Here is a 22,386-nt window from a genome sequence, read left to right as displayed (position 1 = left end):
CTACATTAGTAAAAACTGGTAGCGTATGAACACTTTCTGAAAAAACTATGGATTCAAACCATTCTGTTATTCCATAGTATTGATATCAATGTCGGCCAATATAACACTGATACCCAAATCAATAATTCTTGATGTGAAAATATTGGCTCCTTTCCGCCTCGATGGGGTTACATAATAAAAGTATAGGAAATATTTTGAGAGTCTGAATCGTCTCCCCAACGGCTGTTGACCACGAATTACAATGGGACCTAGAAGATTAGGGTGATGAGATTTATTATCTTTTACTTATAGCCCCACATAATTTGTGATTATAATGCCGTCAGGGGAGCACAGCGTCAGGAGAGATGATCCACACTCATATTTTGATTGGTATCACATACCAGACAAACTTATTGACTTTTATACCTTTAGATTCCTTTCCCATTCTTGTAATTGTTTATGTAAGTTTTTCCCTTTCTACATTACTCATTTACTCTTCATAAATTCGTAATTGAAGGAGTAAGACAAAAATTTTGTTCGGTCCTTTTTTGGAAAGATTATGTCTGGATCTAGAGTTAACAAATCCTGTTTGAGCAGTGAAATTCTTTAGTAAAATGATCAAATTATCCTCAACTTAATATTATAATTTTATCTCACATAGGTGTTCTTCTCTACTAATGAAATCATTGTCAGAAGTCACTTACCCAAAATCACTCACCACTGCTCCCACTTTGCCGGAAATCACCCACCCGAAAAAAGAAAAAAGGATAACCATTGCCCCTTGGTGCTTCCCAATCTTTGCACTTTCACTTCCCCAAGCTTTCTACAATAGCTTTGTAATGAACTGAAGAAAGAGGGTTTGACAACATGACCCAATTTAGCGAGGATCCTATTGTCAAAGGTGGGGGAGATGGTGATCGTTCTACATATATATATTTTTTTGGTGGGTGATTTCCGTCGAGTGGTTTCTGGCAGTGGTCTTGAGAGAGTGAGCCCATATGGAAGGATAAAATTGTAATTTTCTTAAGTTTAGGATAATTTGGTCATTTCCACAGATAAATTTAACAACTCTTATTGACTCTAACCCGGGCGTAATTTTTCCCCCGAAAATGATCCAACAACATTTTGGTCTTCGTTAAACCATCCACACGTACATCACGCAATCCACGTGGCAACTAGAACAATTGATTTCTTTTCTGAATTTTAATGATTTAATAAATTATTATGCCACCTCAAATGGAAATCATGACGAAATTAAAAAGAAATCTCTTGGTTTACTATCCGTCCCTCCCCTGACACCTGACAACCCTCCCGTCATTTCTTCTTAATCGGTCGATCTTCCCGTGGACCGTTCGTTTTCTAGCTACGCATTCCTCGTCGCTTCTGATAATATTTGTTTCGGGGTCTCTTTTCAAGAAGAACGGTTTCAAGGATGAATTTAGGGCTCTAAATTTGGTAAGGTTGTGAATTGGTTTGATCTATTTGCCGCAGATATCTCTTATTCATGACTTTTATTTACTTTTTGTTCTGTTCCTGTTGTTTGTTACCTTAATGTCTACATCTATTGACCTGTTCGGTTCGGTGGTCATCAGAGGAAGAGAAGAGGTAGGTATATTGCAGGACAGCAATTGGGAGAAACTAGGGGAGGAGGTGGTTGTCATATTTCGCTTTTGTGGTTCTTTTGGCTTCCAATAACTTCATGAGGTTAGAAAAAAAAAAATCTTTACCTGTTCTTCACCTTGTATTCCGTTCTTTGATGTTCTTTGCTTCTTTTTTTTTTTTTCAATTGAAAGGTATACCAGATTGTCTTGAGCTGAACTTATTCCCGTTTCTTTACTTCATTTCATGATCGAACTCTTTTGGTTCTTCTGGGGAGAACTTACAATTCTGTTTCTTGATAAAGCTTGTGTAGTTCTTACCATTGTATGGTGTTTGTGTCGGTGTGGTTGTATGTGTTATTGAATTTAATATTGGCTTGGCCAAGCAGCCATGAGGGGTGACATTAAGGGGAATCCATCGCTTACATATATGTCTGAAATGAACAACCATTGGCTCTGAAATGGGTCTGGAGTCTAGATGACATTTGAGATTGACATATTGATTAGCCTCACGCTGGTGACATTCTATTTACCTATTCTCAATTTATTTAAGATAGCAGGCCCATTTGGAACTTGGTGCAACTAAAGTTATCACAAGCAATCAATGTGGTGGTTGATATTGTTGCTCCAAGTAACGCTTTGGCTGTGGCATAAGTCACACCTTCCTTTTCTAACAAGTTAAAGGAACCTTTGCTTCTATAATTTTGGAAGTAATTGTTGTGTGTGTGTTAAAGGAACTTGGTGTGTGTGTGTGTGTGTGTGTTCTTACAATAGCTTTTTAGATTTTAGTAGATGGGTAGGAGTATTTTGCTTTTTTGTTTCAACAAAAGATAAATTACCAATTAGGAGCCATAAGAGCTCTGGTGTATGCTTTTTGCGGATGATATTGTGTTGATTTATGAGACCCAAGTGGGGATTAATACCAAATTAGAATCATTGAGATTAGATTTGGAATCAAAAGGCTTTAAACTTAGTAGATCGAAGATAGAATATTTAGTTTGTAACTTTAGTCATGATCGGGCGGATGATGAGGTGGTGATACTTGACGATAAAGAGATTTCTCAGAGTGATTGTTTTAGGTACCTAGGTTCAATCATAAGTAAAAGAGGTGATTTGGAAAGATGAGGTTTCCCAAAGAATTAAAATAGGGTGGATGAAGTGGAGAGGTGCGTTCGGGGTTTTATGTGATCGGCGTATTCATTAAAGCTTAAAGGAAAATTTTATAGGACCGTTGTTCGACCAGCTATGATGTACGGTGTAGAGTGTTGGGCTGTTAAAAAGAATCATATAGATAAACTCAGTGTAGCAAAAATGAGGATGCTAAGATGGATGAGTGGCAAACTAGGATGGATAAGATAAGAAACGATCATATTAGCGTTGGTCTGGGAGTTGCTCCCATAAGTGATAAGCTTAGAGAAAGTCGTTTGAGGTGGCACGACCACGTTCAACGGAGACCTATAAATGCTCATGTACGGAGAAGTGGTATAATCCATATTGAAGGAACTAGAAGAGCTAGGGGTAGACCTAAGATAACCTTAGGAGAAGTGGTGAGAAAGGATATGTATAGCTTAGGCCTTGTATCTAGCATGGCCTCGAACAGAACTGATTGGAGGGCAAGAATCCATGTAGTCGACCCCATTTAGTTGGGACAAGGCTTATTGTTGTTGTTGTTGTTGTTGTTGAGCCATGAGAGTTGTTGTAGGCTAGAATACCTAGCAGAAGAGAGAGTCCTTAGTGACATGGTAGTCCAAATGAGATGTGAATCATGTGATGTCACAAAACGTGAATTTCATTCAAGTAAATTGGAAACCCAATATGTTGCCATTGCACCATATTGGCTCAACTAATTTAAAATAGTTTAATAGCAAGATGAGTTGTAATAAACCTTTCTATTTACTTGATTTTATAGGAGTTTAAGAAAACCTAGGTGTGTGAGCTAAAGGCTTCATATTAGATAATTAGTCTTCCTAGGCTGTTGCACTTAATATGAGCTGCTTTTTGTCAATAATTTTTGGTTGCTTATCTAGAAGGGGAAAATGTTTGGGTTGCACCTTAGGTTTGAATTTTTTTAATAGAAATTGGATTTTCAATAATTTTTAATACGCTTCTTTGTTTCTTCTTCTTTGTAGATTGGTGTAAAATGGTTACTCTTGTTTGTGTGGTGGAGAGCAAGTTAGTGTGCTTTCTTTGTTGATCATATCCATGGTAGTTTAGTTGTTGGGAATTTGAAAACTAGATTCTTTATCGAGTGGTCCCTTGTCATAATCCAAACAAGATTCTGGGGTTATTTGGGTATACTTTATGAATGAGGGACTGCTTAAGTTGGACTGGTAGTTGAGCAACATTTTTAAGTACTTGATTAATGATTCTGTTTGTGGTTCTTTCCAAAATGTGGGGAGGGTGTAATGGGACGATTTTAACGATGGCTCTTGATCCATATTACATTAGTTCAAATCTATGTCTATGCAACTCTGTCAATGTTCACTGCCGGTCCCAAGCTCGGGTAAAGGAGGAGGGTTGGTGCGTTAGATTGGCAGCCAGCATTGGAAAAACTCAACCAAATCCTTTTTCCATGGATTAAATGACCTTACATGTTAAACACAATGCTAGGGTGTCCCCAACAAAAGAAGTGACACGCTACACCATGGCTTGTGTGCAATGATAAGTGGGCAAGGGTTAGCCTTGCATGGTGCCCCTCTGTCCCTCCCCTTCTGAGAGGTGATCCGTCAATCCTTTTTCAACCTCAAGGTGGTTTTTCAAAGCCAACAAGAAAACCAAAACTCAACAGGGACCAATCTGATCCGTCGTAAGCGATGCACCATGTCGGCACTCGGATGCGTGAAAATAGGAAAGGGTTCCTGTGCCATGATCAATACAGTTGAGAAGCTAGTCGAGAAATATAGGATTAGATTGGCGTCTTGGAACGTATGATCTTTAACAAATAAGAGCTTAGGATTAATAGATGTTATGAGGAAAAGAAGGATTAATATAGCTTGCATTCAAGAGATAGATGGAAGAGTAGAAAAGCTAAAGAGTGTATATGTATATAAATGTGGAAGTGTATGTATATATTATATCTATATCTATATATATATATGCTTGAGTAGGAGTGAGGAACATGGTTCAAGATCTTATCTCGACCCTATTGAGATTTTGATCGAAATCTTGCTGAGATTTCATACGAGGTCTGCCAATTTTGGTGGTACATTTCGGTGGGTTTTAGCCTTTTTCTTCTTTTTTTTTTTTTGGTGGTGTCTGACTCTTCTTGGGCATCCTATTGTACGGTCTATAAACACATATCCATGGTTAGATTGGTTAAAACAACCACCGACGATGGTCTTTTGGATTCGCACTCTTGTTTGTTTCTATTTGGTCAAAGCTGAATGTATTTTCACACATTTGAACATTCTTGGAGTATAAATTCACCTTCATGGGAACCCTATTTTAGGCTATGTGATGACACATTTAACTGATTATGTTGTAAAAATAGTTATCTAAATAGGTGGTTATACACCCTTGATTTGCAGTATATTGTTGAGTCCTCATGTATAATTACACATCTATACATTGGTTTAAGTACTCAAGAGCATAAAAATATGTAAGTCATTAAACAAATAATGAAGTGAATTGTTATTACATATTGTCAAAGATTCATAGGAGTTAGGCCATAATTGGATAGCATCACATCATACTCCCTAAAGTCTTAATACAATTGTTCAGTACTTCATTAAAATTTGATGGAATAACATGCATTGTCTTTTGAGTATCTATCTCCAAATTATGAAGAAACCTTTGATCCATTATGATAAGTCATATGATGCCATTGGTAGCATGTATGGCTGGTGGGCTGGGTAGGAGAAGATGTCGTCCACAAAAGCCAATGCAGCGCATTCCTTTGAGTGGGAGTCAGACTTGATCTCCAAATTTGCTAGATTTCGACCGAAGTTTCCTAAATTGCAAGATTTCAGACCAAAATCTCAAAATTTCATGAGATTTTGGTTGAAACTTCAGTCAACTACATTTCAACCCCGCACCTTGTTTTAGTGGGGTTGGATTTTCCAAAATCCACCAAAATTTTGGTGAAATTTTATGAATTTTTTTCCATGGTTACGAATGCACGAGTAACCTCATCAGGTAGATTAGTAGTCACTTTTTCAATTGAATTATATTTTGGTGTCCTAGAGAATAGTAATTAAGTTATACATTTTGGAGTTGTTTTAAGTCTTTTTATTGTTCAATGAAGTAGTGAATTTGACTAGTAGTTGCCCTTTACGAGTCAGTTGTCCAGGCATACAAGTTCTGAATTCTTGGTAATGAATTTATTGCTTTTTCCTACTGTGTGATTCAGTGTAGAAATCAAATATTTTTGGGTCATTATGTCTTCTAGTTTGAGTTACTTGGTGATGAAGTTTTTATTTTTTCCTAGCATACAGATTCAGCATAGAACATTATTTCGGGTCATGTCTTCCAATTAGCTCATTTCATTGCTTTATGTAAGTGTTGGTTTCAACTCTCTGTTACAGGTTTTGAATATTAGATGTGTTATCCATGGTGTTTGTGAAGACTATCACTGAAATGTCATGGTCATGAAGAAAAGTAGTTGCTGTTTACAGTTTATAAACCAAAGTTGCGATTCTACAGAAGGATGCCATTGTGCCATCCTAAGCCTATAGCAGAACATGGTTGACATTATTTCACCTTTGAAGGTAGGTTTTCTATTTAATAAGTTATAGACATAGACACTTGTACATTGAGTATTTGGTGTTGGCCATACAGCTATCAATTTTGTTTTATTGTGTAATGAATACATCTCTAGAGCAGCCAAACTCTTTGGCTGCTGCTGTATTTATCTCTTGTTTAGAATTTAGTGGATTTTTAAGATCTTAAAATCTCATTGTATAGTCCTAATGTTTATTATCCTTTTCTGTTTCGAAGCACAGGAAATATGAAAATTTACAATTTTTTTAAAAGTCTTTATGATCTGTGTCCCACTGCGCGTGTTTTGTGTAATCTGCTCATACGTATATGAAGTATTTAATTCTTACTTTGTCATTTTGTTCCTGTAATGCTGGTCTAGAATGAATTGGCAACAGTTATTGCAGTTCAGCTGTTTGGGGTGTTAGCGATGTTTACCATATACTTTCCAAGAAGTAGTTTCTTCGTTTATTGATATTTTTCAGCTGGGAAGGATTCATCCTCCAAACCATGCCATCTCTTCAGTTATTTCAGCTAACAGAGCATGGTCGCAATCTCTTGTCATCAAGGAGGTACTGCCCATCATTTCTTCTTTGCCTTCTCTGTTGGTAAGCTGTCTAAGGGCTTATAATGCTAGTCATTGTTTTGTGCTTGTCAAAGTTTTCAAGAATTGGGATCAGGTCTGCTCCGTTGCCCGATCTTGGTTGGGATTGGCAGTTTCTGATCCAGTTGATACCGACTGACATCAGTTGATGATGGAAATTGATCAGGGATTGGTGTCTTCCAATCCAGCATTTGATCCTGATCCTGCTTTTTAAATCCTTCGTATTCTTGTTCACGATTAACTTATATGGTCATTTGCCTATTCACTAATTTGCTTAATTAACCTTGTCTTTGGGATGAATTCAAATGACAGATCCTAGTCTCCTTTTGGAATATTTTGATTATGCACAGCCTTTTCCAACAATGAACACTCTTATAATTGGAACGGTAAATTGAGATTAGGGAAATATGAATAAATATTTAATAGAAAGAAAAAGGTAGCATATATGATATTCAATAATGTAAGGAAGAAATAAAAAAATATAAACCAAATGGGCTTGAAATTGAGGAAATTAAATAAAATGATTAAATGCTGGTCAGTTTGGACATAAAATGAAAGAATTGAAAGCGATATTATTAGCATTTTCAATTTGGAGATTTGACAGAGCAGAGGTAATAGCTCTAAGGACTGGAACAGAGTTTTTATTTTTGGGAACCTGTTTCTTCATGAGTGTCAGTCCATCTTTGGCTTATTGTTGGTGCAACCGGTCAGCCTTTTGGGAGGGCTCTAGCTTTATTGTTGTGTTATTATGCGTCTCCTTGCAGTCCTTTGTACTTTGATGTCCATGTCTTTCTTATTAATAAAATTTTAGTTCTGACCAAACACATTAATGTATCTGTTTCGGAGTTGATGCACTGGATGTAAAATTTCATTTTACCCCCTCATCCCCCCCATCCCCCCCATCCCCACCCCCACCCCCACCCCCAAGCTTTAAGTTTGGTTATAGTGTTGAAACAAATGGGATTCTAAGAAGGGAATACTATGCAGGTTGAGAAAGAATACCTTCTGCAGGTCTAAAGGATATGAAGCTCACATAAAATTCCACAGTAATTTCTCAAGTTGAGAAAAAAGATTTCAAATCAAGACTGCAAGTATGATTCAAGTTGCAACTTGCTTACTCCAATGAGTTGAGCTTCATGTAGGACTTGAACCAGAGCAGGTCTAGTCCCAAGCAGGATAGGGTATAGAACCGAGGATGATAACCAAGAGATGATGTAGGCCCTGAGGGTCAATGTGACCAAGATCTTTGATAAAAACCAACTCTGGGATTAGGTTAGTGTGGGTTAGGTTTGGCTGGGTGCATGGGTAGGATTTTGTGATGTAGTCTCAAATGGGTTATGGATTGATGGCGTCTGTGGTTAGTGATGGAGGGCTAACAGTGGTTGGGCTTGACTAGTTTTGAATGGGGTGGTTTAGGTTTGTGGGGTTTATAGGTCAAAAGGAGGTGGTGCAGATCCAGCACTGAATAACACTATTTTTCTTTAAATCTAACCTAATCAACTTGAACCTAACCATCCGATATGAGATCACTAAGCCATTATACATTAAGCATATCCATCCATAGCAGCAAAATCATCCCACCATAGTCAAAACTACAAGACCCTACTCATAAGGCTATTACCAAGCCTACCGAGACTTTATCTATTTTGTCCCAGAACATGGTTTTGATCAAGAGTCAAGACCTTGGAAGAACTGGCTCTTTATTGATCATCTAATAATCTACAACTTCATTAGGAAGCGTCTTAAACAGGGAAAGTGTTTGGGGGACTTAGAGGTGTCAGAATCCATCGGAACTTGGATTCAGTGGGGTTTATTGTAGGGAGAATGGGAGATGCTCACATAGTTTGGGGGAATCTGGATGGATGTTGAACAAGGTATCAGAATTTTTTAATTTAGGTTAACGGTCAGGGTTTCAATCAAGATGTATTCTAGGATTAGACAGTTCAGAACTGAATGGGTTTTGGATCAAGTGGTGTGGGTAGGATATGTCTGCAGAGTATGAAATTTGGGGTAATTCCGATGGATAGTTAGGTAGTTATGAGGTTTGTTGTTTTGGATGGAAGTAGGGATCAAATAGAAATTAATAGGTGCATGGGCTGCAGGCCTCAAGCTGACCTTGAATTTTTTTTTTTTTTTGGGGGGGGGGGTGGTGAGGGCAGGGTGGTGAGGGCAGGGTGGTGTCAGTTGATTGTAAAGAGATGGAGTGGAGAGTTGAAGGCTGAATCCAGTTTTGGAATATGAATTCTTAGATAAACTTATATCTTTACTCAAGTTATCATTAATCATTGGGTAATGTATTACATATATATAGACCTGGAATTCCTAATTTGATTCATAAAGTGACTTCTAATCACCCTAAAAGACTAAATGTCATAAGTACACATAAAATTCTTTCTAACTATGAAGAATCGTAATGTAATTTTGATACTTAACTTAATTACTGATCTCATGCAATAACATCAACCCTTTTTTTGGCTTATAAATGAGACTGATTACATCAATAAACCTAGAAATGAGAAGTCTAAGCTCTTTAGAACCCCAACCATCGGTCAAATGAACTCTTCTGATGTCCATTTGACACAATTGTACAATCTTAAGTCTTAACTGCCTGAAAGTGCTTTCCTTAGCAATGAAGAATACCAAACCAAATATGAACTCTAAATTAAATTCCTAATTAAACAAGATTTTGCAAACTGGTGTTTTATTGCAGCCTGAATATCTGACAATAAATTAGCTTACATTTTTTAAACTTGGATTTTGAGGTCTTAACATGGTTAAATAATATGTAAGTTTTGAGTCAGCGCCCAAATCATGCTAGATACAGAGGTTTTAACCATTCAATATATCAGGTTATTTTGAATGAATGAAAATGAATGATTTTCTAACTTATTGTCTGTAAATTTGTTCTTTCTGGATCTTGTATCAGATTTCTTAGCTTGTTTCCATGGGTGACTGTGGAGCCAATTATTTTCTATTGTTGTCATCACCTTTATTATTATCTGAGGAATTGAATAGAGCCAGTCATTGCTTTTGTCATTTTCATTATTTGTACCCTGTCGTCTGGAAATCTTGGCTTCTTCAATAATATTTAACAAGGACATGGGCACAGGTTTGACATGGTATGATCAGATGGCACCCATTGTGTCTAGCTTATATGGCACCCAATGGAGTGATGTATGTTGAGTGTTCGATCAATTATTGTGAATGCTAAATATTCATATATTAGTGTCTCATACGTGTTAAAATTTTTAAATAGCATGTTCATGTGTTCTCTCCCTCTCGCTCTCTTACTCATGCGTGCTCTTGATTTTATGATTTTATGTCATATTGCTGCATTGTTGGCTCTTATGTTAGAAGGATCTTCTCTTTTTCCCTTTTTGGTTTTACCATTGTTGCCACCCATCTATCACAAATTTTGGCAATTTGTCGTATCAACTTCACAACCCTTACATCACCGAGCATGTCCCCAGGAGAGCTCTTGCATTGGCCACTAGCGTCTTAGTTGCTGGTGGGACAGCAGCATATGTGAGGTCACGGATACAAAGTGGAAAACCTGGGTCTTCTGATCATCATCCTGAACCTTCTATTAATAAAGAACAATCAAGTGCGGTAGATGCAAATGACAAGGTTGTGAAGAAAACTAGGCTGAAGAAAGGAGGTCTGCGCTCACTTCAAATACTAACTGCAATCCTACTGTCTCGCATGGGCCAAAGAGGTGCAAGGGATCTTCTAGCTCTAGTGTCTGTAGTGGTGAGCTTCTTGCATATCTCAGAATTTATATTTATTCTTTTTCTTCCATAGTTGTCAAGGCCGATGCCTAGGCATCTAGGCCCTTCTTTGGGTCAAGGCATCCTGGTGTCCCCTTGGTTTTCTTCGCCCCGTCGGAGGCCTTGGGACCTTGACAACTGTGTTTTCTTCTAATTGATTTTTTGATTTGATGCTGTATTGCTCATACTGGATAAATTGGAACCTTATTCTGATGCCATTTATTCATGGGATCTCCCATCTTATTGTGATCTTCGTTTACTCTTTGGTAGGATAACGCCTAGTTGGGCGCGTTCTTTTGTTTTGGTGGGTCAGCAGAGTTTTTTTAGATTCCATCCCTTCCCTTCCCTCCCCCCCCCCCCAAAAAAAAAAAAAAAAAAAAGGAAAAAAAAGGAGAAGAAGAAAAAGAGAACAGAAGGAAGTGTTTTTTTCTTCTTCAACCCAATTTGTCAAAGTTCTAGAAATTTGTTGTTTACAGATATTTTAGCATCTTTTGGATATTGTCGAGAACCTTTCTATTGGGATGAAAACCTCACAATTATTAGTAGATATGGGAAGGTTGTGGCAGTCTGTTCTGTCAGATTATCAACTGTGGTGGCATTAAAAAATAAAATAAAATAAGAATCCCCCAACCTCAACCCCTCTTTAAAGAATAGAATGAAAGAGAGTGTTTTCTTCTTCAACCCAATTTTTCAAGTTCTACAAACTCTTTATTGCAGATATTTTGGCATTTTTGGATAATTATTGAGAACCTTTCTATTGGGATGAAGAATTCACAATTCTTAGTAGATTTGGGAAGGATATGGCAGTCTGTTCTTTAAATTTTCAACCATGGTGGCATCATAGTTATTGTCCAGTTCCCCTCGAATGCCTTGGTTTGACTGGACATTGGTGATCTGGTATGCTGAGCTTCACAGAGAGTAGGGTAGAAGAATGAGATGAAAGGGGAACGGGAAATTGCATAATAAAGTAAGAATTGCCCCCCGGGTGGGAGGGGAAGAGGAGTCAGCTGTGCAGGCTCTCGGATTCATAAACCCAATGTATATCTCTAATTCTTCATGAAGGAGAAATTACATCATATATAAAGGAAATTAGAAGCTCCTAAAATAAGACTAACCCTCTAGCTAGGATGCTAACTCAAATAAGGAAGCTAAAAGAATCAGAAGCCAAATGTCCTATGAGCCTAACTTCTAAAACTAATAAAATAAAATAGACTGAAAGACATTATTTCGCTAAAAAATATGAATTCTAAATTATACTAGACCGCTGACTTAATTTGGAAATGGTTCCCTATTTGGAAACCTTGTTAGATTTCGGTTGGTCCAAGCTAATGTATCTGCATCAACTCTCAGACAACTCATCTTCATAAATAGACTTCAAACTCTTATCGCCATCTTCAAAAGCATACTTGAAGCATTTAGTGTCTATAATAGTAGACTCCCAACTCTTGTAGCAAATGGTGACATATTTACTGCACCCTGCTTCGACCTTCATTTTTTAGGGCAACTTCGGTAAGTATTTTTTGGGGGTAATATTTACCTTTGTAAGTTGAAGAAAGGAAATTAAAAGGGCACAAGGGCATTTTGGTCATACAAAAGACTGAACTAATAGAAACCGTTTGGTCATTAAAGGTGTGTCATTAGTTGGGCTTTTTTGGATACCATAGAGGAGGCAAATGCAAAATGTCACATTCTTTTGGATAAAAAATGATTGGGTCAAACCTCATGGAGTCCGAATGAAAATTACCCTAGTTTTAATGGCAAATATGTGATGGCTGCAGGAGAGTTAGCAAATGAAATGTCATAACTTATGATGTAGAGGGCCAACTAACCAAGATCTGACTCAGATTTAACTCCAGGTTCCAATAGAGTAGGGTGAAGATAGGTCGGGTGGGTGTCTCTGGGATGTTTTCATGGGTAGTGTTGAAAGTGTTGTCTTTGTGGTTAGGGATGCAAGTTTATACTTGAATGGAATCCATTGGGGGTAGTTTAATATTTGGTTAAGTCTCAGCTGTAGAAGGTGATTTCTTGAACTGGATTGCTTTAAAGTTTAAACAGAGACTAGAGGTAACCCCCTAAGTTGGCTTTTTTTTGTTGGAGGGGGGGTGGCGGCGAAGGGGTGGTGTCAAACACGCTCAGAACAGGATGAAACCTGGATTGAGCATAGTGCATTACCTAGGAGATGCTCACCAGGTTTCATCAAATTTGGATGGTTAAGATTCATATTATCAAAATTCCTGAATTTAGATGGCAAAAACAGGGTTTCAAATCAAGAGCTGGTATTTCTAGGGTTTGGCTGGTTGGAAAAGGATGAAACTCTGATTGGAGGGGCTGTGGTGGTGGTATTGTGGCTGTAATCTGGGAGGATCTTGACTTTGTTTCTTTCTTTTTCTTTTTTTTTTTTGGGGGGGGGGGGATGTTTGGTTGGGTCGGTGATGTAACCCTGGGTCTGGGCCAGTCTTTAGGATCCTCTCAAGTGAACCAGCAGTGCAATTGGGGTTGAAAACCCTGCTGTTCTAGGTCAAATGTTGGTGGACAGCAGCTAATTAGGCTTGTAAAGCTGCTGGTCAAGTCTGGAATTCGAGGACAGCAACTTAAACTTTGTTCTATAGTCACAGTAGGTCAATTGGTGTTGGATTCCTTGCTGTCCAGTTCTGAATTTCAACAACAGTAACTGAATCACTCTCAAATACACTGGAAAACCCTGCAGCTAGGGCTGGGTTTGACTTCCAAACCCTAGGGTACTGATTGGAGAGGCTTAGGGTTATGTGTAGGGTTGGGCAAGGGAAAACCTATTGACTTAACTCTGTTTTCTCGTTCCTGTAATTTCAGAATTGATCCTAAGAGTTATGGTTTAGAATAAGTATCAGGTAGTTGGTTTAGGACTCTTTAAGGCGTTGGATAGGGTTAGGATTTAGGTGGAAGTACAGGAGGTGTAGGGGAAGGTAATCCTGAAAGGGTTTAGGTTTGGTTGAGGGTTTAGGGAGATATTAGAGTTTAAGTGATTAGGGTTTCTAGAGGAAGAAGATGAAGTGTAGGAAATTTCTGCAACTAAGATGGATGGGCCTGTGTTGGTTTTAGAAGTAGTGAAAGAGAGAGGAGAGAGGTGGATCCTAGGGGAAGTAACTAGGGGAAAGGGGATGGGGTTCTGCTGCCATAGGGAAGGAAAAGGGAAGGGATGAGGGAGGTATTAGGGTTGGGGAAGAGGTAGGGGATGGGCTTACTTGATGGGGAAGAAGTCCCTCCAAACTGGTTCTTTTTTTGGAAAGATCAAACTGGTACTGAATTTGATGAACTCTCTAACTGTCTCAAGCTTGAAGAAGATGAACAACTTGAAAATTGTGGAATTTGCAGAGAACTCATATCCTCAAAAAATCCAAGTAGCGGGCTTTGTTCCCGACGACTCCAAGTCTGATTTTCTATTCAATATTCAAAATTGATTTGCTTACAATGAGGTGGGAGCCTTTTATAGCCTTACAAGTTTGCAATTGAAAACCAACTTAGACTCAACTTAGGAAACCTACTTGGACTCAACGTAAGGAATCCAATAATTCCAATTACACAACAACTTTAAAAGGACTCTCAAAACACCTAGAAAAGGAGTCTTCGAGGGAACTTCTGAACAAAGATGACTTGCAAAGTAAACAACCAACTTCCTGAAGGAATCTTACTTGAAAATTGGATCCCAACTAGGATTCCTATTTAGACAAGGACTGTTCAATAACTTGACCAAAGCAAAACCGAATTTATAAATAGAAATAAATGTAGACTCCTAACAGCATTCTGCACTTAACCAGCCCTACTGGGGCTCCAAAAGAGGGAGGTAAAATGACCAAAATACCCCTGGTCAGATTTAGCCAGCCCTTGGCACACCTCTTGGGGTCTGTTTTAGGGCTTAAAATCTGAGGTACCCTGTGGTTGCCAATCCTGGTTATATCAACTGGTGTATGTGATATATGAGATTTCTTGATAATGGAGTAAAAAGAAGGGGTCAAACCTGGGGGATTGGGTGTAAAACAGAAATTGAAGGGAATTAGACAAAGGGGAATGGGTAGGCTGCTAGATACCTGGATAGGAGCTTTTTAGATGCTATGGAGTGTATGATAATGGAGACTGAAGGCTGTTAGTTCAGCCACAGCAAGGATCTTGGCCTGACTTCACCTTAGAACCTATAATTTCTTCAATGTTGGACATTTCTCTGACCAAATTGAACAACTGAATTGCAGCAGCAAAACACCATAGAAGCACTGAAAAACTGAGAGAGAATTAGTTATAATCTGAATGTAGAGCCGGCCATCGAATTGGGGGTCTGTTTATAATAGTAGGAAGGAGGCCTAGGTGGACTAGGACTCTTTTTTCAGGCTTAGACTACAAATATGAAATAATGCTGCTGCTACTTCATATCTTTATAAGTAGACCATTCTATCGACTATGGGCCCCATTCATGGCCTGCTTTATTAAAACAAAAGACTGACTTCAAGAGACCTCAATGGATGAGGGCTACATTGCCCTTATGGTTGTGCAGAATTGCTAAGCTGCCCCTGGACCAATAGAAATTACACCGTAAGGGGGAAATACTATGGGAATGCAACTCATCTGTTGGTGTGCTGCTGAGAAGCAGCCTTATGTGCTAGGCGGGAAGCCTAGAGGATTCTCTTGGCCTTGGCCCTCCACTTGGTGTGGCTCTTGGCTCCCTCGTCAATATGTAATTTACTACCAGACCTAATGAAATAATTTGATGAAGTAATTATGGGGGGATTCATTGTTCTTGCAAATTAATATTTCCTAAACACGATTCTGCCTCTGAGATTGAAACTTCCTGGAACTAACCCAAGAACTTAATTTTGTTGCTCCATACCTGGGGGCATCTCCTAGACGACTGGTGAATCAGTTCCAAATTGGGTTAATGGCAGCGACAAGTGGTCAGCTTCAATTTCACTAAGCCTTAAAATCTAACCGGCTACACGAGTTGGCCGCAAACTCTTAACGTATGTCTATTGACCTCGACTATCAATATTTTGTCATTAAAAAAACAACTCAATGAGGTTCTCGGCTTCATCTTTAAGGCATAAGAATGTTTAAAGTCACAAGGAGTTATCAAACGAAATGAATGCAAATATCCAAATACTGATTTCCATTAAAAAAAAAAAGAGTCCAACTACTGATGCAGGGGCAGTACCTTGGACCAACACAAATTCTCAAGATGGAGAAGAACCAGGTCCATTTTGGGTCCTTTGGCCTGTAGGTTGTTTTAGGATTAATAATCAATACTTCCATTTTGAAAGCTTAAATTAGTAGGATTTAATTTCCCCTATTAATTTGAGTTTCCACACTAGAGTAGCATCTTTGGTTTCTTTTTATTTAAGTAGATAATAATCATGGAAATATGGAATCATAATTCAAATTTGAAGAATGAAAAATTCAAGTGTTTGAGAGTGCATGATTTCTGTGCTTTTGAGATCTTTCTTTTCCTGTCCTTCTCATGCATTTCCTCTTCTCCTGCAACATTTCTTCTCTGGAATCAATCTTTTTCTTAACTGGCTCCCCACTAGATGATGTAACATTGATTGGATCGAGGGCCAAGTGTTAGTACCTTTAATTTGAAGCAGCTCTTTTAGGGGATTTAGGATTTCAAAGGTGGAATTTGGGTTTTAGGGTTTCTAGAATCCACATGGCGCTGGGAATGTCCAAGGTTGTACCAATTCTGATGGCTGGCTATCAATCCCTAACTTTTGAGCCAGTTTAGAAACAACTAGGGGTTGAGGTCCGATGGGATTTTGGTAGTAGGTAGTTTGGGCTGGACTTTGGGTCACCTATGTAGGCGGTGATGGATTTACTGTTCACCAAAATTAAATGGAATCTGATGGTTGAACTAAGAAAACAGAAGTTACAGGTTTTAGGTTGTTGGAGGTAAATCTAGGTTTAATGTGGTTAGGGCTATAATGGAGGCATGGGTCCGTTACCAGGCTCTAGTGGAATATGTGGATGGGAATTCTGATGCAGATTTACTATTGGGCTAGTAGTTTTGACGCAGGGCTAAAATCACCCAACTAGCATGGTTTTATTGGCTTAAGCCTAAACCCAAGTCTAGTACATTTGTGAAAGGGAATTTGGAAAATGTCAAAAGAAGAGGCTGTAGTGTGAAAATAAGAAACTCTGTTGTCAAAGGAGCTTTCCTTTGTCAACAGTTGGGTAGTAGTTGATTCAGTGTTAGTTTTGAGTTATTACTTTTGTTAGTGGGTGTTAGCTAGTGGTTGGTTGATTTATTTAATGTCTGTCTTTAGGTTGGCTATGCAAAGGGATTTATGTAGGAAGGGTTGATCATTTCTTTCATGAATTGAAATAAATATTTGCTTTTGCAAGTCCTCCTTCTCTATGGAGAAGCCTTTTGTTTGTTAAGGTAGGTTGGTCTTTGATCTAATGGATCCACCTGGTGTCCATGATTGGTCAACAAATAACACATTTTATGAGCTTAAATGTTATCTGCTATATTTTTTGCAGGCACTGCGCACAGCTTTGAGCAATAGACTGGCAAAAGTGCAAGGATTCTTATTTCGTGCTGCTTTTCTTCGACGTGTTCCTACCTTTTTACGTCTGATCATTGAAAATATTATTCTGTGTTTTCTTCAGTCAGCCTTGTTTTCGACAGCAAAGTATGTAACAGGAACACTAAGTTTACAGTTCAGAAAAATACTTACTGAGCTTATTCATGTTCATTACTTTGAGGTAATTAAGCATTTTTTTTTTTTTTAACTTTGTGTTTTAGTTCTCTTAGTTAATCATTATCTCTTTCATTGTAGTTATTGAATGGTACCGGCTACTGTTCTCACCTTATTTTACATTATAAAATTAAGTCTGCTGTTGGCTATTTTTTCCCTTTCGGGGCTGGGGAGGGGGGATATGTTAGTTGGAATGTATTTTCTGGGATTTCTTTTTTTCTCTTTGATCTTGAATCGCAATTTTAGTTCTGGCTATTAAGTGAACAATGCATGTTTCTTTCCTTCTTCACAGGTGTATTTTAGTGAGGTGGTCATTGTATGCCATAGAGAAGCATCTTATGTTTCTCTTATCTTTTTTTTTTTTGGATGAATAATATATTAAATAACAGAAAGAAAAACAAGAGAACATATACAAAGGGGAAGAGGGGGGAGGGGGAGAAGAGACCAGTCAAGAAGAAGACTGAAAAGGAGAAGAAAGACTCCAAGAACTAACAATCAGCCTATTTCTTGGAGAATCAGCAATAGGGGGTGGGGGAGAGAAGAGCAAAGTCTCACCGAAACATCAAAATAGATGGCATTCCAAATCATATCACGGGATCGGGATTTGGAAGTCCATCTTCTCAAGTTACGCTCCCACCAAAGATGGTGAACAGTGGCTGCAAAGACTAGCTTACCCACATGGTCACAGATAGAGGCACTGACAAAGTTTCTCAAGGTCCATTTCCATTCTCGAACGAAGCCAAAAGGACGTCACGATCTAGGCCAAATGGAGGCAAGGGCAAGGGTCCAAACAGAGCGGGAGAGTGGGCAACCAAAAAAGAGATGGTCCAGGTCCTCTGAACTATTCCAACAAATGGCACAATTGGGGCTAGTGGGAATGTGGCGGCTAATGAGAAAAGCTTGGGTTGGAAGGGCTAGGTTAAGGGCTCTCCAAAGAGTTAGGGAGTGGCGGGGGATGTGGCCTTAAACCAAACAAGCTGACACCATGGGACCGGGGGTGAGGGGGTTCTAAGAAGGTTCCAAGCCGAGGCGGTGGAAAAGGGGGTAGAGGGGGAATGAAGCCAAGTGATGCGGTCCGCGGTGAGGGGTAAGAGGGGAGGGAGGGAGTTCCAAACCTGTGTGAGACAAGGGTGAGGAATTGTGGACCAAGTCCCAAAGGAAATAAAAGTGGAGAGGGGGTGGATTTTGGGATACGTGAGTTGTACATAGTTCTAGGGCCAAGTAAAGTGAACAGGATACCCATCGGATGCCAAGGGTCGAGCCAGAAGGAGGTGGAGATGCCAGTAGAAATATGGATAGAGATGGCAGAAATAGCGTGATCACGGAGAAGCAAGATCTTTGTCCATATCCAGGAGGGGTTAGCAGGGAGAGAGGCAGTCCACGGGAGTCACTCTTAAGAAGGTAGGAATAGACCCATGAGACACAAATGGAGTCATGTTTGGAGGCAATCTTCCAAATGAGTTTCATCAGGCAAGCCATATTCATGTCAGAAATATTGCGGATTCCAAGGCCTCCTTTAGATTTGGGATGGCAAATGGATTTCCAAGGGATGAGATGGAGGAAGCGGGAGACTTCTTGGCCTTTCCAAAGGAAGGCACAAAAGATGGATTCCAAAGAGTGGATAGAGGATTTGGGAAAGGAAAAGATACCACATCAATAGAGGTAGGAGGATTGGAGGACGGATCGAATGAGCACTACTCTCCCGGCAAACGAAAGAAGCTTACCTTTCCAGAGTTGAAGCTTTTTCCTAATGTGATCAAGCATGGGGGAGCAGTGGTGGCGAGTTGCTCTTATCTTTGTTTTGGTTAAACATCTTGTTAGGTTTTCCATTTTTTCCCACCCCTCTTTCTGCTGACAGCCAATAAAGCATGTTGTGATGTTAGGGCCAGGCAGGCTATAGAGGACGGAGAAATAATAGCAAGTGCATTAGTGCATAGATGTAGCTTCAATTGACTAGCAATCCCAAGGTCTTTAAAAGAACCAACTCAAATGGGTAAAAAGAAAGGGTTTCTTGATAAATAGGCTATGTGGCTTACTTAATAGAAGTTTAAGGATCTCAAATGGGGTCTTGGATAGTTTCTTTGGCTGTGGGTTTAGATGGTGTGAAAATGTAGATCAAGGGGGCTATATGTGAAAGTAGGACTCAAATCAATTCTAGGGAGACACTTGGTTATGGGGTGAAATCCTTGTATTGGGAAAATATTGACTTTTTCAGTTTTTCTTAAGAGATGGGATGGTTACTAGGACTGAACCTGGATGGGTAGTTGCCTAGTAGGTGGTCCCCCTTGAGTTTGGTGGGATTTGGATGTGGTAAAGGAGATAATCAGTTCTTATCTCATAGGGTTTTAAGAACTCAAATTCAAGAATTTGCTTGTTTTATGGTTTAGGATGATTTGACCAGAATTGACTATAACTCGGATCAAAGATAGGCAATATTGTATGGGTATGTGTTAAGAACCCACGAATCGAATGCAAAACTGATATTATTTAATTTAGAGAATAACGAAGAACAATGATAAACTAGTTACAATGGTGCTAGTCACCCCCACAGCACATTGTTGCCCCTCAGCCTACGGCTGCCTAAACACTCACATAAATAATCCTTTACTACTATTCACATCTTACCCCTATTTATAACCCCTAATCAACCCAAATCTCCCTAAATCTCTCTCATTCAGTAGTAAATATTTTGCAATATTCTACCTGTCCCCAAATCTCTCTTATTCAGTAGTAAATATTCTGCAAATCATTTACAATATTCTGCTTGTCTCCAAAGCCCTCTTATTCAGTAGTAAATATTCTACAAATCATTCTCTATTTAGCAACCTCCTCCTCAGGAGGAGATCTTATTGCTTTCTCTATTCAGCAACCTCCTTCTCAAGACCATATTTGATTGCCTTCCCTAGCTGTTGTTCGCCAAATCCAGCTTTCTTTTTGTGCTAGCGAGATACACACGAGATATGAGGGGCCTACCAATACTCCCCTCCAACAGTCTCACCTTGTCCTCAAGGTGAAAATCAGGAAAGAATTCATTCAGCAATCGCACCCACGTCGCACCAGAATTTTGCCAGAATTCAGGCTATTTCATCTCCGACGGTGCCGACGAGTCCCCTTCCATTGCTACCACTATCATTCATGGTGGTTTCGTTGGAGTTCTTGCTTCCTAATCCACCTTACTTTCTATCCGGAAAAGCCTTTGTGCCCCCTCCTAGGTTTCTTCACTTCTCTCTCTAGTAGAAAACTCAAATAAAACTTCCATGCCATTGTTTCGATTATCGGCGCAAGCTTGAACAGGTCTAAAATTAATCACGGCTTCATCCGCAATTTTCGCCTTCGTCGATCCACTTCCTCTTCCCTGTGATTGCATAGCATGGTTGTCTTCACTAACGCTGACCGCTATTTCAAGATTGTGCAAACTCAAAATTCGTTTTGATTCTCTACTATAACCAAAATCTATTTTAATGGCTTATTGGAAACTCACCCAAGTAAATTCCGACCAAGATCTATCATACACCCAATCCAGCACATCTCCTTCCAAATGTTAGAGAACCACACTCAACCTTCTGTCCTCCTCAATTTGGGTGTTCCCAACAAAATAACAATACTTCAAGAAGCCATTCTTGCACATTGCCTTTGCCGGAAAACATGGACAATCAGGTGTCCATCTATTCTCGCAGATCATCACTGCTCTGATACCAATTTGTTAAGAACCCACGAATCGAATGCAAAACTGATACTATTTAATTGATAGAATAACGAAGAACAATGATAAACTGGTTACAATGGTGCTAGTCATCCCCACAGCACATTGCTGCCCCTCAGCCTACGGCTGCCTAAACACTCACATAAATAATCCTTAACTACTACTCACATATTACCCCTATTTATAACCCCTAATCAACCCAAATCTCTCTCATTCAGTAGTAAATATTTTGCAATATTCTGCAAATCATTCTCTATTCAGCAACCTCCTTCTCAGGAGCATATCTGAGTGCTTTTTGTATTCAGCAACCTCCTTCTCAGGACCATATCTGATTGCCTTCCCTAGATGCTATTCGCCAAATCCAGCTTTCTTCTTGTGCTTGTGAGATACACACGAGATATGAGGGGCCTATCAGTATGATGTTTAGAATATGGGATAGATTCGATGGTTAGATTGGTGATCTAAGTTTGAATTTTGTGTTTACTGGGGTGATTTAGCCTTGGGTTTAGGGTTCAAGCAAGTGTTAATGCTGCCAGGAAATCAGAAAAACCAGAACTGTAAACAATAAATTTTGCTTGTTCGAGACTTCAAGTAGGGTGGTAGTTAAGGATTTTTAATGCTCAGATGGGCAAGTGGTTTTTAGGGTAATAGTACAGTCTTATGGAAGGTATGATATAAATTTCAGCCAATTCATAGGTCTCCTAAATTCTAGGGGTAATTGAGACAAGTTAGGATGCTAAAGTCAACAGTGCTACGCGGAATTAGGAGGTCTCGCTTGGATCGATGGCTAGGGTTAAGATGCTGATGATCTCCTCCAAATATCAACTTACTCTGACGGTGGGTCATCTGAACATGGACTGATCAAGGTTGGGATGTCTAATGGAATGCAACTTGGGGGAAGTGCAGGTGTCTAATGGAGGCTTGCCTTCAAAACTGAAAAACAAAATTATAAGAGATGGCAGAAGAAAAAAAGGTCCCCAATATTTTGAAATTCCTTTCCAGGTTGAACCTCCAAGGTCCACCAGGTTGGCAAGCTGCTAGAGCACTGCCTGGCAATCTCTGTTGAAAGAGGTCTGAGACCTGGCACTAATGAAGTCCCATTCCAAGATAAATGGAACTCTCCATTAGAGGAAACAAGGCAGCAGCTTCCAGAGCTCAAAAACCATTTCCTCTTTTATTCATCCACAATGTGGCTTTAAATAGGTCAAGCATTAGCTTTACAGAACAAGTCCTGTAAGGATGAAGACTTCAGAAATCAAAACAAGAAAATAACTCTGTGCATCGGAAATAAAAAAGTCCTATTAAGACTTAAAACAGATCCTCC

General features: G+C 39.1%; 1 protein-coding gene across 2 annotated transcripts in view; it reads left to right on the top strand.

Annotated features, from left to right (window-relative positions):
* Positions 1–1,233: 1,233 nt before the first annotated feature.
* Positions 1,234–22,386, top strand: part of LOC149016531 (ABC transporter D family member 1-like) — a 50,004-nt gene continuing 28,851 nt past the window's right edge. For both annotated transcript variants that reach the window (XR_016173344.1, XM_089154649.1), the window contains exons 1-6: positions 1,234–1,434; positions 1,572–1,683; positions 6,101–6,283; positions 6,655–6,844; positions 10,347–10,626; positions 17,142–17,366. Coding sequence is in view for 1 of the 2 variants with exons in the window: in XM_089154649.1 (XP_089010775.1) it covers positions 6,783–6,844; positions 10,347–10,626; positions 17,142–17,366 (567 nt within the window). In the remaining variant the exon portion in view is untranslated. The remainder of the gene's footprint in view (positions 1,435–1,571; positions 1,684–6,100; positions 6,284–6,654; positions 6,845–10,346; positions 10,627–17,141; positions 17,367–22,386) is intronic.

This window comes from Hakea prostrata, chromosome 5 (genome assembly GCF_041222555.1).
Source record: "Hakea prostrata isolate BN-2017 chromosome 5, UWA_Hpros_2, whole genome shotgun sequence".
In the NCBI taxonomy this organism is placed as follows: Eukaryota; Viridiplantae; Streptophyta; class Magnoliopsida; order Proteales; family Proteaceae; genus Hakea; species Hakea prostrata.
Note: the sequence above shows the minus strand (reverse complement) of the source record. Positions and strands in the feature narration are given on the sequence as shown.